The sequence below is a fragment of the Coregonus clupeaformis genome, unplaced genomic scaffold (assembly GCF_020615455.1).
Source record: "Coregonus clupeaformis isolate EN_2021a unplaced genomic scaffold, ASM2061545v1 scaf0128, whole genome shotgun sequence".
NCBI classification, from domain to species: Eukaryota; Metazoa; Chordata; class Actinopteri; order Salmoniformes; family Salmonidae; genus Coregonus; species Coregonus clupeaformis.
Genome location: NW_025533583.1, coordinates 620452 through 634609, shown reverse-complemented (window position 1 = coordinate 634609; position 14158 = coordinate 620452). Strand labels below are relative to the sequence as shown.

General features: G+C 49.4%; 1 protein-coding gene across 1 annotated transcript in view; it reads left to right on the top strand.

Moving 5' to 3' along the window:
* LOC121576359 (choline/ethanolamine kinase-like) overlaps positions 1 to 14158 on the top strand; it is a 67270-nt gene continuing 53112 nt past the window's right edge. The window contains exon 1 of the mRNA XM_041889444.1: positions 1 to 621. Coding sequence (XP_041745378.1) covers positions 275 to 621 — 347 coding nt within the window. The 5' untranslated portion in view covers positions 1 to 274. The remainder of the gene's footprint in view (positions 622 to 14158) is intronic.

Here is a 14158-nt window from a genome sequence, read left to right as displayed (position 1 = left end):
GATTTTAGCTAATGGGTGGCATGAATTTGACATGATGTCGTATTTGACAATGATCTACTGAGGCGACATTACTCGCATGGCTTCATACTAGGTGGACATCTAAGCTAACTAGTTTTGAACTGTTACTGCCTACACTAGTCAGCTTTATGTTATGCGGTGCCAGTAGTAGTTAGCTATCTCTGATAATTCAAGTTAATTTAGCCAGCGAACTGAATCTGACAGCGACTAGTGACTGAATTCATCCTAAAACCACAACCAGCCACGTAAAACCGCGATGCAGTCCGGTCAAAATGTGATGGAGTGCCACAGCGAAGGAGCGCTTGTCAAATCTGACAAGGCAACTTCGAGAAACATCCCCAGGCTGACGACGGAGGACACTGGTCCAGCGGTGGAGAAGAGTAATGTTGGGGACACCCTGGTCATCAATGAGAGCAACCTCAGGGCGCAAAGTCCCCGTGGAGCAAACACAGATGACGACTCTGAAGCGGAGTCATACCGGGATGGGCGGACAGAGGAGGTGGACAGAGACATGAAAGGCAGAGCGTTCGCCTGGTGCCGAGACTTCCTCTCCGGGTCATGGAACTGCATTCCCGAGGCGGATTTTCAGATCAGTGTTGTCAGGTAAGCTGTGATGAGGACGGAAGGATCTGGGTATTTTTCTCACACAGCCAAATAATAATCTTCCCCTCTCTCTCTGAAATAGCTATTAAAAATATATCCTAGTCAGACCATTATTGCTGTTCCACCTGGCTGATAGGCGTTATTAGGTAGGTCATGTTTAGCCTAGGAAGCCGATAGTGAGCGCTAGATCTGCACTATTGTCTATGATTGATGTGCATTCCAGATAATACGCTGTCGCCCGACGAGAAGGGCGGTACTACAGGTGGTAAAGTTGGTTTGAGTTTCGATATTCGGACCTGTAAACCAAAATAGCTCGCGAACAATTTGAGCTACATACCTCAGGTTAGGCTCTCTATGAATGAACAACTGTGTACAACATTGCACAGGTGTTATTTTTCCGACCCGAGTTTCATAATCACACAGCAATGGTGTAGGCAGCCTGGCACACCATCACATCTCAATAGCTCTTCAACCACATGACTTAGCTACCTCATTTCATTTGTCCATTATTACATAGACACATGTTGTACACCCTTTGGTTTTCTCATGAAATGATTCGAACATTATTTATATATATATATATATATATATATATATATACACCAGTGCATTGGGAAAGTATTCAGACCCCTTGACTTTTTCCACATTTTGTTACTTCAAAAATTGATTAAATAAAACATTTTCCCAGCTATCTACACACAATAACCCAAAATGACAAAGCGAAAACAGGTTGTTAGAAATGTTTGCAGAAATACCTTATTTACATAAGTATTTAGACCCTTTTGTAATGAGACTCAAAGTTGTGTCACGATTCAGACAGACGACCAGAGGACCACAATTGCGTCACACCAGAAAGTTTATTAAACTTAAGGGAAAAGGGAAGTAGGGAGTGAATGAAGGCTCCAGGGGTAACAGGGATCCCGTCCAATGCGCTGGGTCTGTGCCCCCCCCAGTGGCAGCGATGCGTCCTATGAAGCCGGTGGTGGGTGGTCCAGAAGTCCGGGATTGAAGAGTAGTCAGGAGTCGTAATGGCAGAAGCAGGTCTGGATCTCCTGAGGCAGAAGAGTATCCAATAAACAGGCAGGTCCGGGGTCACAAAACCAGGGTGAGCCAGAAGCGCGAGCAAACAGGTTCCGGGTGTGAGCTTTGCAGACGATCTGACACCGGAGAGCTGAAAGACAGGGCCTTAAATACTGGGAGAGGTAGTGGGTAATGCAGCGCAGCTGGCAGAGTAATTAGAGCAGAGCAGAGCAGGGACAGGTGGAGCTAGTTAGGCTGAGTAGAGAGAGTGGTGAGCAGAGTGGAAGAAAATTAAGGTGGTAACCCGGTGGAGTGAGAGGCCCATGACAGAACCCCCCCCCCAAGGGACGGCCCCAGAAGTCCCAAGAGCAACACCACGCCGGGCGGGAGGAGGGGAGCCGGAGGAGGGCTAGAACTCCTCCGAACGGTCCGAGTGAACGTCCTCATCCTCGGAGGAAGCCGGAGGGCCGTGGTCGGGAGATGGGACAGGTCCCGAGACAGGATCAGGCACAGGACAGGAAGCCGAGCGGGCCGGACGGTTAGGGACCCCTCTGGGGCGGCCCCCTACGGATTGCAGGTTGATCAGGATGCCGTTGGTGGAAAGCGGTGATGAGAGTCCTATCCACAATCCGACTAGCTGGCACCCAGGTCCTTTCTTCAGGTCCATAGCCCTCCCAGTCAATGAGGTACTGGAGACCCCTACCCCTCCGTCTGGACCGAAGCAGGCGGCGGACGGTGTAAACCAGACCACCATCGACGAGCCGTGGAGGAGGAGGACCAGGCGCAGCAGGGACCAGCGGACTCTCATGGATGGGCTTAATCTTAGACACATGGAAAGTGGGGTGCACCCTCAGGGAATTAGGCAGTTGGAGCCGGACAGCAGTTGGGCTAATCACTCTTATGATAGGGAATGGGCCAATGAACCGAGGTGCCAGCTTCTGCGACTCCACCCTGAGTGGCAGGTTCTTCGATGACAACCACACCCTTTGACCAACATGGTAGGTGGGAGCAGGAATTCTCCGACGGTTGGCCCCGGTAGTGTAGCTGGCAACGGACCTGAGGAGTGTGGCTCGGGCTTGTGACCAGGTGCGGCGACATCGACGGGCAAAAGCAAGTGCAGATGGGCAAGTAACCTCCTCCTCCTGGCTGGCAAACAGAGGAGGCTGGTATCCATAAACACATTGGAAAGGGGACATACCGATGGCAGAGCAGGTCAGAGAATTGTGTGCGTACTCCACCCATGTCAATTGCTGCGACCAGGAGTGGGGGTTGCGTGAAGTCATGCATCGCAGTGCCTTCTCGAGCTCCTGATTAGCCCGCTCTGACTGCCCATTGGATTGGGGATGGAATCCGGAAGTCAGACTGACTGTGGCTCCCAGCAGGTGACAGAACTCCTTCCAAAAAGCGGAGGAGAATTGTGGACCACGGTCAGAAACAACATCCTTTGGCAGTCCGTGGATCCGGAAGACGTGTTCCAGGACCACCTGGGCGGTCTCCTTGGCGGTTGGGAGCTTGGGGAGGGGAATGAAGTGTGCCATCTTGCTGAAACGGTCAACGATGGTGAGAATGACGGTCATGCCACTTGAAGGGGGCAGCCCCGTGACAAAGTCAAGGGCGATGTGAGACCAGGGACGTCTGGGCACAGGCAGGGGCTGCAGCAATCCGGCTGGGGGGCTGGCAGGACGACTTGTGTTGGTTGCAGATGGGGCAGGCTTGGACGAATTCCCGTACATCCTTCCTCAGAGAGGGCCACCAGAACCTCTGGGCGAGCAGGTTGTAAGTGCGGGTGGAGCCAGGGTGACAAGCTAGGGCGGGAGTCATGTCCCCACTGAATGACCTGGGACCTCAGGTCTTCGGGGGACAAAAAGGCGGTCAGCTGGGCAAGTGCTGGGACCTGGCTGGTTACGGAGAGCCTCCAGCACCTGTTCCTCAACAGCCCAGGTCAGAGCTGCAACGATGCAGGGACTTGGCAGAATCGACACAGGGTCCTTGGAGGGGGTGTCATCCTTCTGGAATTGACGGGAGAGGGCGTCTGGCTTGGTGTTGCGTGATCCAGGCCGGTATGACAGAGTGAAATTAAACCTGGTGAAGAACAGGGCCCAGCGGGACTGCCTGGAGTTCAACCGTTTGGCCGTGCGGATGTACTCCAAGTTCTTATGATCGGTCCAAACGAGAAATGGAATGGTGGACCCCTCCAGCCAGTGACGCCACTCCTCCAAGGCAAGCTTCACAGCCAGCAGCTCACGGTTCCCTATGTCGTAATTGCACTCAGAGGGGGACAACCGACGTGAGAAAAAGGCACAGGGATGGAGCTTCCTATCCTCCGCAGCCCACTGAGAAATCACAGCACCAACTCCCACATCCGAGGCGTCCACCTCCACAATGAATTGCCGGTCCACATCAGGCATCTGGAGGATGGGAGCGGAGGTGAACCTCACCTTGAGGGTACTGAAGGCTTTGTCGGCTGCTGGGGTCCAGGTGAAGGGTTGCTTGGTGCTGGTTAGAGCAGTGAGAGGGGCAGCAACGGTACTGTAGTTCCGGATAAACTTCCTATAGAAGTTAGCAAACCCCAGAAACTGTTGCAGCTTCTTTCTGTTCTCCGGAACTGGCCATGAAGTGACTGCTGATACTTTGGCAGGATCCATTTGGATACTTCCCTCTGCCACTATGTACCCCAGGAAGGCCACTGTCTTGACGTGAAACTCACATTTCTCTGCCTTGGCGTAGAGGGAATTCTCCAGAAGACGATGAAGGACTTGCTGGACATGGCGGGTGTGTTCAGACAGGTTTCTGGAGTAAATTAAGATGTCATCCAGGTAAACGAAGACAAACTTGTTTAACATGTCCCGCAGTACATCATTCACTAGAGCCTGGAACACAGCAGGAGCATTGGTGAGGCCAAAAGGCATAACCAGATACTCGTAGTGGCCTGTTGGTGTATTGAATGCGGTTTTCCATTCATCTCCCTCCCGGATCCGCACTAGGTGGTAAGCGTTTCTGAGATCCAACTTGGTAAAAACAGTGGCTCCCTGGAGCAACTCAAAAGCAGAGGTGAGCAGAGGCAGAGGGTAACGGTTTTTCACTGTGATGTCGTTGAGTCCCCTGTAGTCGATGCAGGGGGCGAAGAGATCCGTCCTTCTTCCCCACAAAGAAGAAGCCAGCACCAGCAGGAGATGAAGATGAACGGATTAATCCTGCGGACAGCGAGCCATTGATGTAGTCCTCCATGGACTTTCTTTCAGGAGCAGACAACGAATAAAGACGACCCCTTGGAGGAGCTGTTCCAGGGAGGAGGTCGATGGCACAGTCGTACGGTCGGTGAGGGGGCAGAGATGTGGCTCTTGCTTTGTTAAACACCTCCCTGAGACCATGGTAGCATTCTGGGACATTGGAGAGGTCAGGAGCGGAGTTAGTAGGTACTGGCCGAGGGGGTAGTGCGGCAGCAAGCAGGCAGGTTCGGTGGCAGTCCTCTCCCCACTCCCCTGATCACCCCGGTCACCCAGTCGAGCTGAGGGTTGTGCCGGGCGGAGCCATGGGTAACCCAGGATGAGGGGTTGGCCTGGAGAGGGGAGCAGGTGAAACTGGATAGTTTCTTGATGGTTTCCGGACAGACCCATCGAGACCGGGGCCGTGACATGAGTGACCGATCCGAGTAAGTGTCCGTCCAGTGCCCGGGCAGGAATAGGAGGTGTCAAACGGAGGTTCTCCAGTCCCAGTTGGCGTGCCAGCTTGATGTCCATTATGTTGGCTTCGGCGCCAGAATCCACCAGAGCAGCCAGGGTGTGAGTTGAGTCAGAGAGGCGGAGGTGAACTTGCAGCAGGGGTTTGCGGTCGGAGGACTGGATGGTCATTGAACTCAACCGGACTCCCCCTACGCCCGGTGAGCTTCGGCCCTTTAAAGGGCAGGTTACCACACGATGTCCATCACCTCCACAATAGAGGCAGAGGTTTGAGGTGAAGCGGCGCTGGCGCTCTGCAGGAGTGAGGGAGGCTCGCCCAATCTCCATAGGCTCAGACTGATCAAGCTGACCTGGGTGAGTGGCAGTAGATGACAGGAGCCCAGTCGGATCTCTCCGAATGCCGGTAGTAGGTGGACCTTGGCGCCCCCCTCTCACGACGACGGGTCTGTATCCTTCTGTCGATCCTGACAGTCAGTGCGATGGCTTCATCAAGAGTGGAAGGCAGTTCATGGGAGACCAACTCGTCCTTGATATAGTCAGCCAAACTATGGAAGAACGCGTCCACCAACGATGGTGTGTTCCAAGAACTTCGTCTAGCCAGGGTTCGGAAGTCGATGGAATGGTCTGCGACTGTACGTCTGCCTTGTCGAATACTGAACAGTTCACGAGACGCCTCTGCGGTGGGTGAATCCAGGTCAAACACCTTCAGCATCTCCTCAGCAAACAGGTCGAAGGTTGCACATGCGGGGGTTTGACGTTCGAACTCTGCTGTTCCCCAGAGTCGAGCTCGGCCCGTCAGGTGAGTGATGGCATACCCAACTTTAGCCCCCTCCGTGGCGAAGGTCCTTGGCTGCAAGGAGAACTGAAGTCGGCAGCTAGTCAGGAATGGCCGGACCTGGGTTGAATCGCCGTTGAACCGCTCGGGGTTTCCAATCTTGGGTTCCGAGCAGCGGCTGCAATGACCGGGGCAGGTAACTCGGGGGCTGGGCTGGTGGGCAGACTGGCTGGGGTAAGGTTGGTGAGGAGTTGAATGATCATGGCGAGTTGTTGTTGCTGCTGCTGGAACTGCTGCTCATGCTCATCGGTTTCCATGTCGGGAAAGTGTGCGCTGAGTCCATAATGGTCAGATCGTACTGTCACGATTCAGACAGACGACCAGAGGACCACAATTGCGTCACACCAGAAAGTTTATTAAACTTAAGGGAGAAGGGAAGTAGGGAGTGAATGAAGGCTCCAGGGGTAACAGGGATCCCGTCCAATGCGCTGGGTCTGTGCCCCCCAGTGGCAGCGATGCGTCCTATGAAGCCGGTGGTGGGTGGTCCAGAAGTCCGGGGATTGAAGAGTAGTCAGGAGTCGTAATGGCAGAAGCAGGTCTGGATCTCCTGAGGCAGAAGAGTATCCAATAAACAGGCAGGTCCGGGGTCACAAAACCAGGGTGAGCCAGAAGCGCGAGCAAACAGGTTCCGGGTGTGAGCTTTGCAGACGATCTGACACCGGAGAGCTGAAAGACAGGGCCTTAAATACTGGGAGAGGTAGTGGGTAATGCAGCGCAGCTGGCAGAGTAATTAGAGCAGAGCAGAGCAGGGACAGGTGGAGCTAGTTAGGCTGAGTAGAGAGAGTGGTGAGCAGAGTGGAAGAAAATTAAGGTGGTAACCCGGTGGAGTGAGAGGCCCATGACAAGTTGAGCTCAGGTGCATCCTGTTTCCATTGATCATCTTGAGATGTTTCTACAACTTGATTTGGAGTCCACCTGTGGTAAATTCGATTTATTGGACATGATTTGGAAAGGCACACACCTGTCTATATAAGGTCCCACAGTTGACAGTGCATGTCAGAACAAAAACCAAGCCATGAAGTTGAAGGAATTGTTCGTAGAGCTCAGAGACAGGATTGTGTCGAGGCACAGATCTGGGGAAGGGTCCAAAACATTTCTGCAGCATTGAAGGTCCCCAAGAACACAGTGGCCTCCATCATTCTTAAATGGAAGACGTTTGGAACCACCAAGACACTTCCTAGAGCTGGCCGCCCGGCCAAAGTGAGCAATTGGGGGAGAAGGGCCTTGGTCAGGGAGGTGACCAAGAACCCAATGGTCACTCTGACAGAGCTCCAGAGTTCCTCTGTGGAGATGGTTGTCCTTCTGGAAGTTTCTCCCATCTCTGCAGCACTCCACCAATCAGGCCTTTATGGGAGAGTGGCCGGATGGAAGCCACTCTTCAGTAAAAGGCACATGACAACTCGCTTAGAGTTTGCCAAAAGGCACCTAAAGGACGCTCAGACCATGAGAAACAAGATTCTCTGGTCTGATGAAACCAAAATGGAACTCTTTGGCCTGAATGCCAAGCGTCATGTCTGGGGGAAACCTGGCACCATCCCTACGGTGAAGCATGGTGGTGGCAGCATCATGCTGTGGGGATGTTTTTCAGCGGCAGGGACTGGGAGACTAGTCATGATCGAGGCAAAGACGAACTGAGCGAAGTATAGAGAGATCCTTCATAAAACCCTGCTCCAGACCACTCAGGACCTCAGACTGGGGCGAAGGTTCACCTTCCAACAGGACAACGACCCTAAGCACACAGCCAAGACAACGCAGGAGTTGCTTCCGAACAAGTCTCTGAATTTTCTTGAGTGGCCCAGCCAGAGCCCGGACTTGAACCCAATCGAACATCTCTGGAGAGACCTGAAAATAGCAGTGCAGCAACGCTATCCATCCAATCTGACAGATTTTGAGAGGATCTGCAGAGAAGAATGGGGAGAAACTCCCCAAATACAGGTGTGCCAAGCTTGTAGCGTCATACCCAAGAAGACCCGAAGCTGTAATCGCTGCCAAAGGTGCTTTAACAAAGTATTGACTAAAGGATCTGAATACCACCTCTTTAAGGAATACCTGGGATAGGATAAAGTAATCCTTCTACCCCCCCCCCTCTTAAAAATTTTAAAGTGGTTATCCCACTGGTTATAGGGTGAATGCACCAATTTATAAGTCGCTCTGGATAAGAGCGTCTGCTAAATGACGTAAATGTAAATGTAAATGAATACTTATGTAAATAGTTTATACCAGTTATATATAAAAATTAGGCAAAATATCCAAAAACCTGTTCAGATTGATGAGGGGAAAAAACTATTTAATCAATTGTAACAAAGTAACAAATTGTGGAGAAAGTCAAGGGGTTTGAATAGTTTCCGAAGGCACTGTGTGTATGTGTGTGTGTGTGTGTGTGTGTATATATATATATATATATATATATATATATATATATATATATATATATATATATATATATATATACTGCTAAAAAAAAATAAAGGGAACACTTAAACAACACAATGTAACTGTCCACTTAGGAAGCAACACTGATTGACAATACATTTCACATGCTGTTGTGCAAATGGAATAGACAACAGGTGGAATTTATAGGCAATTAGCAAGACACCCCCAATAAAGGACTGGTTTTGCAGGTGGTGACCACAGACCACTTCTCAGTTCCTATGCTTCCTGGCTGATGTTTGGTCACTTTTGAATGCTGGCGGTGCTTTCACTCTAGTGGTAGCATGAGACGGAGTCTACAACCCACACAAGTGGCTCAGGTAGTGCAGCTCATCCAGGATGGCACATCAATGCGAGCTGTGGCAAGAAGGTTTGCTGTGTCTGTCAGCGTAGTGTCCAGAGCATGGAGGCGCTACCAGGAGACAGGCCAGTACATGAGGAGACGTGGAGGAGGCCGTAGGAGGGCAACAACCCAGCAGCAGGACTGCTACCTCTGCCTTTGTGCAAGGAGGAGCAGGAGGAGCACTGCCAGAGCCCTGCAAAATGACCTCCAGCAGGCCACAAATGTGCATTTGTCTGCTCAAATGGTCATAAACAGACCCCATGAGGGTGGTATGAGGGCCCGACGTCCACAGGTGGGGGTTGTGCTTACAGCCCAACACCGTGCAGGACGTTTGGCATTTGCCAGAGAACACCAAGATTGTCAAATTCGCCACTGGCGCCCTGTGCTCTTCACAGATGAAAGCAGGTTCACACTGAGCACATGTGACAGAGTCTGGAGACGCCGTGGAGAACGTTCTGCTGCCTGCAACATCCTCCAGCATGACCGGTTTGGCGGTGGGTCAGTCATGGTGTGGGGTGGCATTTCTTTGGGGGGCCGCACAGCCCTCCATGTGCTCGCCAGAGGTAGCCTGACTGCCATTAGGTACCGAGATGAGATCCTCAGACCCCTTGTGAGACCATATGCTGGTGCGGTTGGCCCTGGGTTCCTCCTAATGCAAGACAATGCTAGACCTCATGCGGCTGGAGTGTGTCAGCAGTACCTGCAAGAGGAAGGCATTGATGCTATGGACTGGCCCGCCCGTTCCCCAGACTTGAATCCAATTGAGCACATCTGGGACATCATGTCTCGCTCCATCCACCAACGCCACGTTGCACCACAGACTGTCCAGGAGTTGGCGGATGCTTTAGTCCAGGTCTGGGAGGAGATCCCTCAGGAGACCATCCGCCACCTCATCAGGAGCATGCCCAGGCGTTGTAGGGAGGTCATACAGGCACATGGAAGCCACACACACTACTGTGCCTCATTTTGACTTGTTTTAAGGACATTACATCAAAGTTGGATCAGCCTGTAGTGTGGTTTTCCACTTTAATTTTGAGGGTGACTCCAAATCCAGACCTCCCATGGGTTGATACATTTGATTTCCATTGATAATTTTTGTGTGATTTTGTTGTCAGCACATTCAACTATGTAAAGAAAAAAGTATTTAATAAGATGATTTCATTCATTCAGATCTAGGATGTTATTTTAGTGCAGCCTTTATTTTTTTAATCCAGAAAAACGTTTGGCAAAAATGTTATAAATTGATTTGCATTTTAATGAGGGAAATAAGTATTTGACCCCCTCTCAATCAGAAAGATTTCTTGCTCTCAGGTGTCTTTTATACAGGTAACGAGCTGAGATTAGGAGCACACTCTTAAAGGGAGTGCTCCTAATCTCAGTTTGTTACCTATAGAAAAGTCACCTGTCCACAGAAGCAATCAATCAATCAGATTCCAAACTCTCCACCATGTCCAAGACCAAAGAGCTCTCCAAGGATGTCAGGGACAAGATTGTAGACCTACACAAAGCTGGAATGGGCTACAAGACCATCGCCATGCAGCTTGGTGAGAAGGTGACAACAGTTGGTGCGATTATTCGCAAATGGAAGATACACAAAATAACTGTCAATCTCCCTCGGCCTGGGGCTCCATGTAAGATCTCACCCCGTGGAGTTGCAATGATCATGAGAACGGTGAGGAATCAGCCCAGAACTACACGGGAGGATCTTGTCAATGATCTCAAGGCAGCTGGGACCATAGTCACCAAGAAAACAATTGGTAACACACTATGCCGTGAAGGACTGAAATCCTGCAGCGCCCGCAAAGTCCCCCTGCTCAAGAAAGCACATATACAGGCCCGTCTGAAGTTTGCCAATGAACATCTGAATGATTCAGAGGAGAACTGGGTGAAAGTGTTGTGGTCAGATGAGACCAAAATCGAGCTCTTTGGCATCAACTCAACTCGCCGTGTTTGGAGGAGGAGGAATGCTGCCTATGACCCCAAGAACACCATCCCCACCGTCAAACATGGAGGTGGAAACATTATACTTAGGGGGTGTTTTTCTGCTAAGGGGACAGTTTTTCTGCTAAGGGGACAGGACAACTTCACCGCATCAAAGGGACGATGGACGGGGCCATGTACCGTCAAATCTTGGGTGAGAACCTCCTTCCCTCAGCTAGGGCATTGAAAATGGGTCGTGGATGGGTATTCCAGCATGACAATGACCCAAAACACACGGCCAAGGCAACAAAGGAGTGGCTCAAGTAGAAGCACAGTCTCCAGACCTTAATTCCATAGAACATCTGTGGAGGGAGCTGACGGTTTGAGTTGCCAAACGTCAGCCTCGATACCTTAATGACTTGGAGAAGATCTGCAAAGAGGAGTGGGACAAAATCCCTCCTGAGATGTGTGCAAACCTGGTGGCCAACTACAAGAAACGTCTGACCTCTGTGATTGCCAACAAGGGTTTTGCCACCAAGTACTAAGTCATGTTTTGCAGAGGGGTCAAATACTTATTTCCCTCATTAAAATGCAAATCAATTCATAACATTTTTGACATGCGTTTTTCTGGATTTTGTTGTTGTTATTCTGTCTCTCACTGTTCAAATAAACCTACCATTAAAATTATAGACTGATCATTTCTTTGTCAGTGGGCAAACGTACAAAATCAGCAGGGGATCAAATACTTTTTTCCTCACTGTATATATCTCTTAATTCAATAGCTCCTTGACCATGTGACCTAGACACCTCAAACCAGCGTTGGAATGTTCACAGGGTAGGGACATACATTGCACAGCCTTTGTTAAAAAAAAAGAAGTATTTAAATGTTTTACCTTCATTTATTAGTTACATTTTTACCTTAGAATTTCAATAGGTCCTTGATCACATGACCTAGGCACCAGTGGAACTGCTGAATGCAGTATGGCTCATAATAATGGCTGGAGCGGAGCAAATGGAATAGAATCAAACCATGTATTTGATACAATTCCACCAATTCCCCAGCAGATATTACCATGAGCCCAACCTCCAGTGCTAGGCACCTCAAAACAACCCAGGAATAAGTTCAACCATTTATATGAATGTGCTCTGTCATCTCAACATTACCCATGATGGTCTGTGCATACAACTAAGGTAAGTATGGGGGTAGTAAATGTACAACCTTAATATATAACATTATGACTTTGTTAGTGTCCTTTCGTTTTCAATGTGCAAAATCATTATTCGTTTTATCCTTTTGTTTTTGTACTGCTTTTCACTAGTGAACTTTCTTTTTATTTTATTTTGTGTGTTTTTGAAGAATTTGTATTGCTTCTTGCTCCTATTCATTTATTTCTGGGAGATGAACATTGTTTTCATTACATTGTAATTACATTTTAATTACTGTTTGCTAATACATGCATTTATTTTTCCTTTAGTACTGCAACCACACACATACTCTCTCTCTCACTGTTTCATATTCCATTCACATTCCAATATAAATCTGCCAATAAACTACCCTGTGTGTGTTCATCCGCTGTGAATTTGCCTTATTCCCTCTGACCAGGGCAGGTGTCAGTGGCCACAGACCAATAAACAGGAGATCTCCCTCACAGTTGGATTAAACATGTTGTTACTCATTTTAATTAAATAACATACAAGTTATGATATCTCACACACACACAGGTAAAGCTACAAAGAGGAATAAACTATTAACTATGTATAATATTCTGTTTTTGTAATAGGGTATAACACCACTACAAAATATAAAATGTATCTTATAGTCTCTTGAATTATTCAAAAAATGTGTTTGGCCATGCAATTCCAAATATCAAATCAAATCAAATCAAATTTTATTGGTCACATGCGCCGAATACAACAGGTGCAGACATTACAGTGAAATGCTTACTTACAGCCCTTAACCAACAGTGCATTTATTTTAAACAAAAAAAGTAAGAATAAAACAACAACAAAAAAAGTGTTGAGAAAAAAAGAGCAGAAGTAAAATAAAGTGACAGTAGGGAGGCTATATATACAGTAAAATAAAGTGACAGTAGGGAGGCTATATATACAGGGGGGTACCGTTGCAGAGTCAGTGTGCGGGGGCACCGGCTAGTTGAGGTAATATGTACATGTGGGTAGAGTTAAAGTGACTATGCATAAATACTTAACAGAGTAGCAGCAGCGTAAAAAGGATGGGGTGGGGGGGGGCAGTGCAAATAGTCCGGGTAGCCATGATTAGCTGTGATTAGCTGTTCAGGAGTCTTATGGCTTGGGGGTAGAAGCTGTTGAGAAGTCTTTTGGACCTAGACTTGGCACTCCGGTACCGCTTGCCGTGCGGTAGCAGAGAGAACAGTCTATGACTAGGGTGGCTGGAGTCTTTGACAATTTTGAGGGCCTTCCTCTGACACCGCCTGGTATAGAGGTCCTGGATGGCAGGGAGCTTTGCCCCAGTGATGTACTGGGCCGTACGCACTACCCTCTGTAGTGCCTTGCGGTCAGAGGCCAAGAAGTTGCCATACCAGGCGGTGATGCAACCAGTCAGGATGCTCTCGATGGTGCAGCTGTAGAATTTTTTGAGGATCTGAGGACCCATGCCAAATCTTTTTAGTCTCCTGAGGGGGAATAGGCTTTGTCGTGCCCTCTTCACGACTGTCTTGGTGTGTTTGGACCATGATAGTTCGTTGGTGATGTGGACACCAAGGAACTTGAAGCTCTCAACCTGTTCCACTACAGCCCCGTCGATGAGAATGGGGGCGTGCTCAGTCCTCTTTTTTTTCCTGTAGTCCACAATCATCTCCTTTGTCTTGGTCACGTTGAGGGAGAGGTTGTTGTCCTGGCACCACACGGCCAGATCTCTGACCTCCTCCCTATAGGCTGTCTCATCGTTGTCGGTGATCAGGCCTACCACTGTTGTGTCGTCGGCAAACTTAATGATGGTGTTGGAGTCGTGCCTGGCCATGCAGTCATGGGTGAACATAGAGTACAGGAGGGGACTGAGCACGCACCCCCTGAGGGGCCCCCGTGTTGAGGATCAGTGTGGCAGATGTGTTGTTACCTACCCTTACCACCTGGGGGCGGCCCGTCAGGAAGTCCAGGATCCAGTTGCAGAGGGAGGTGTTTAGTCCCAGGATCCTTAGCTTAGTGATGAGCTTAGAGGGCACTATGGTGTTGAATGCTGAGCTGTAGTCAATGAATAGCATTCTCACGTAGGTGTTCCTCTTGTCCAGGTGGGAAAGGGCAGTGTGGAGTGCGATAGAGATTGCATCATCT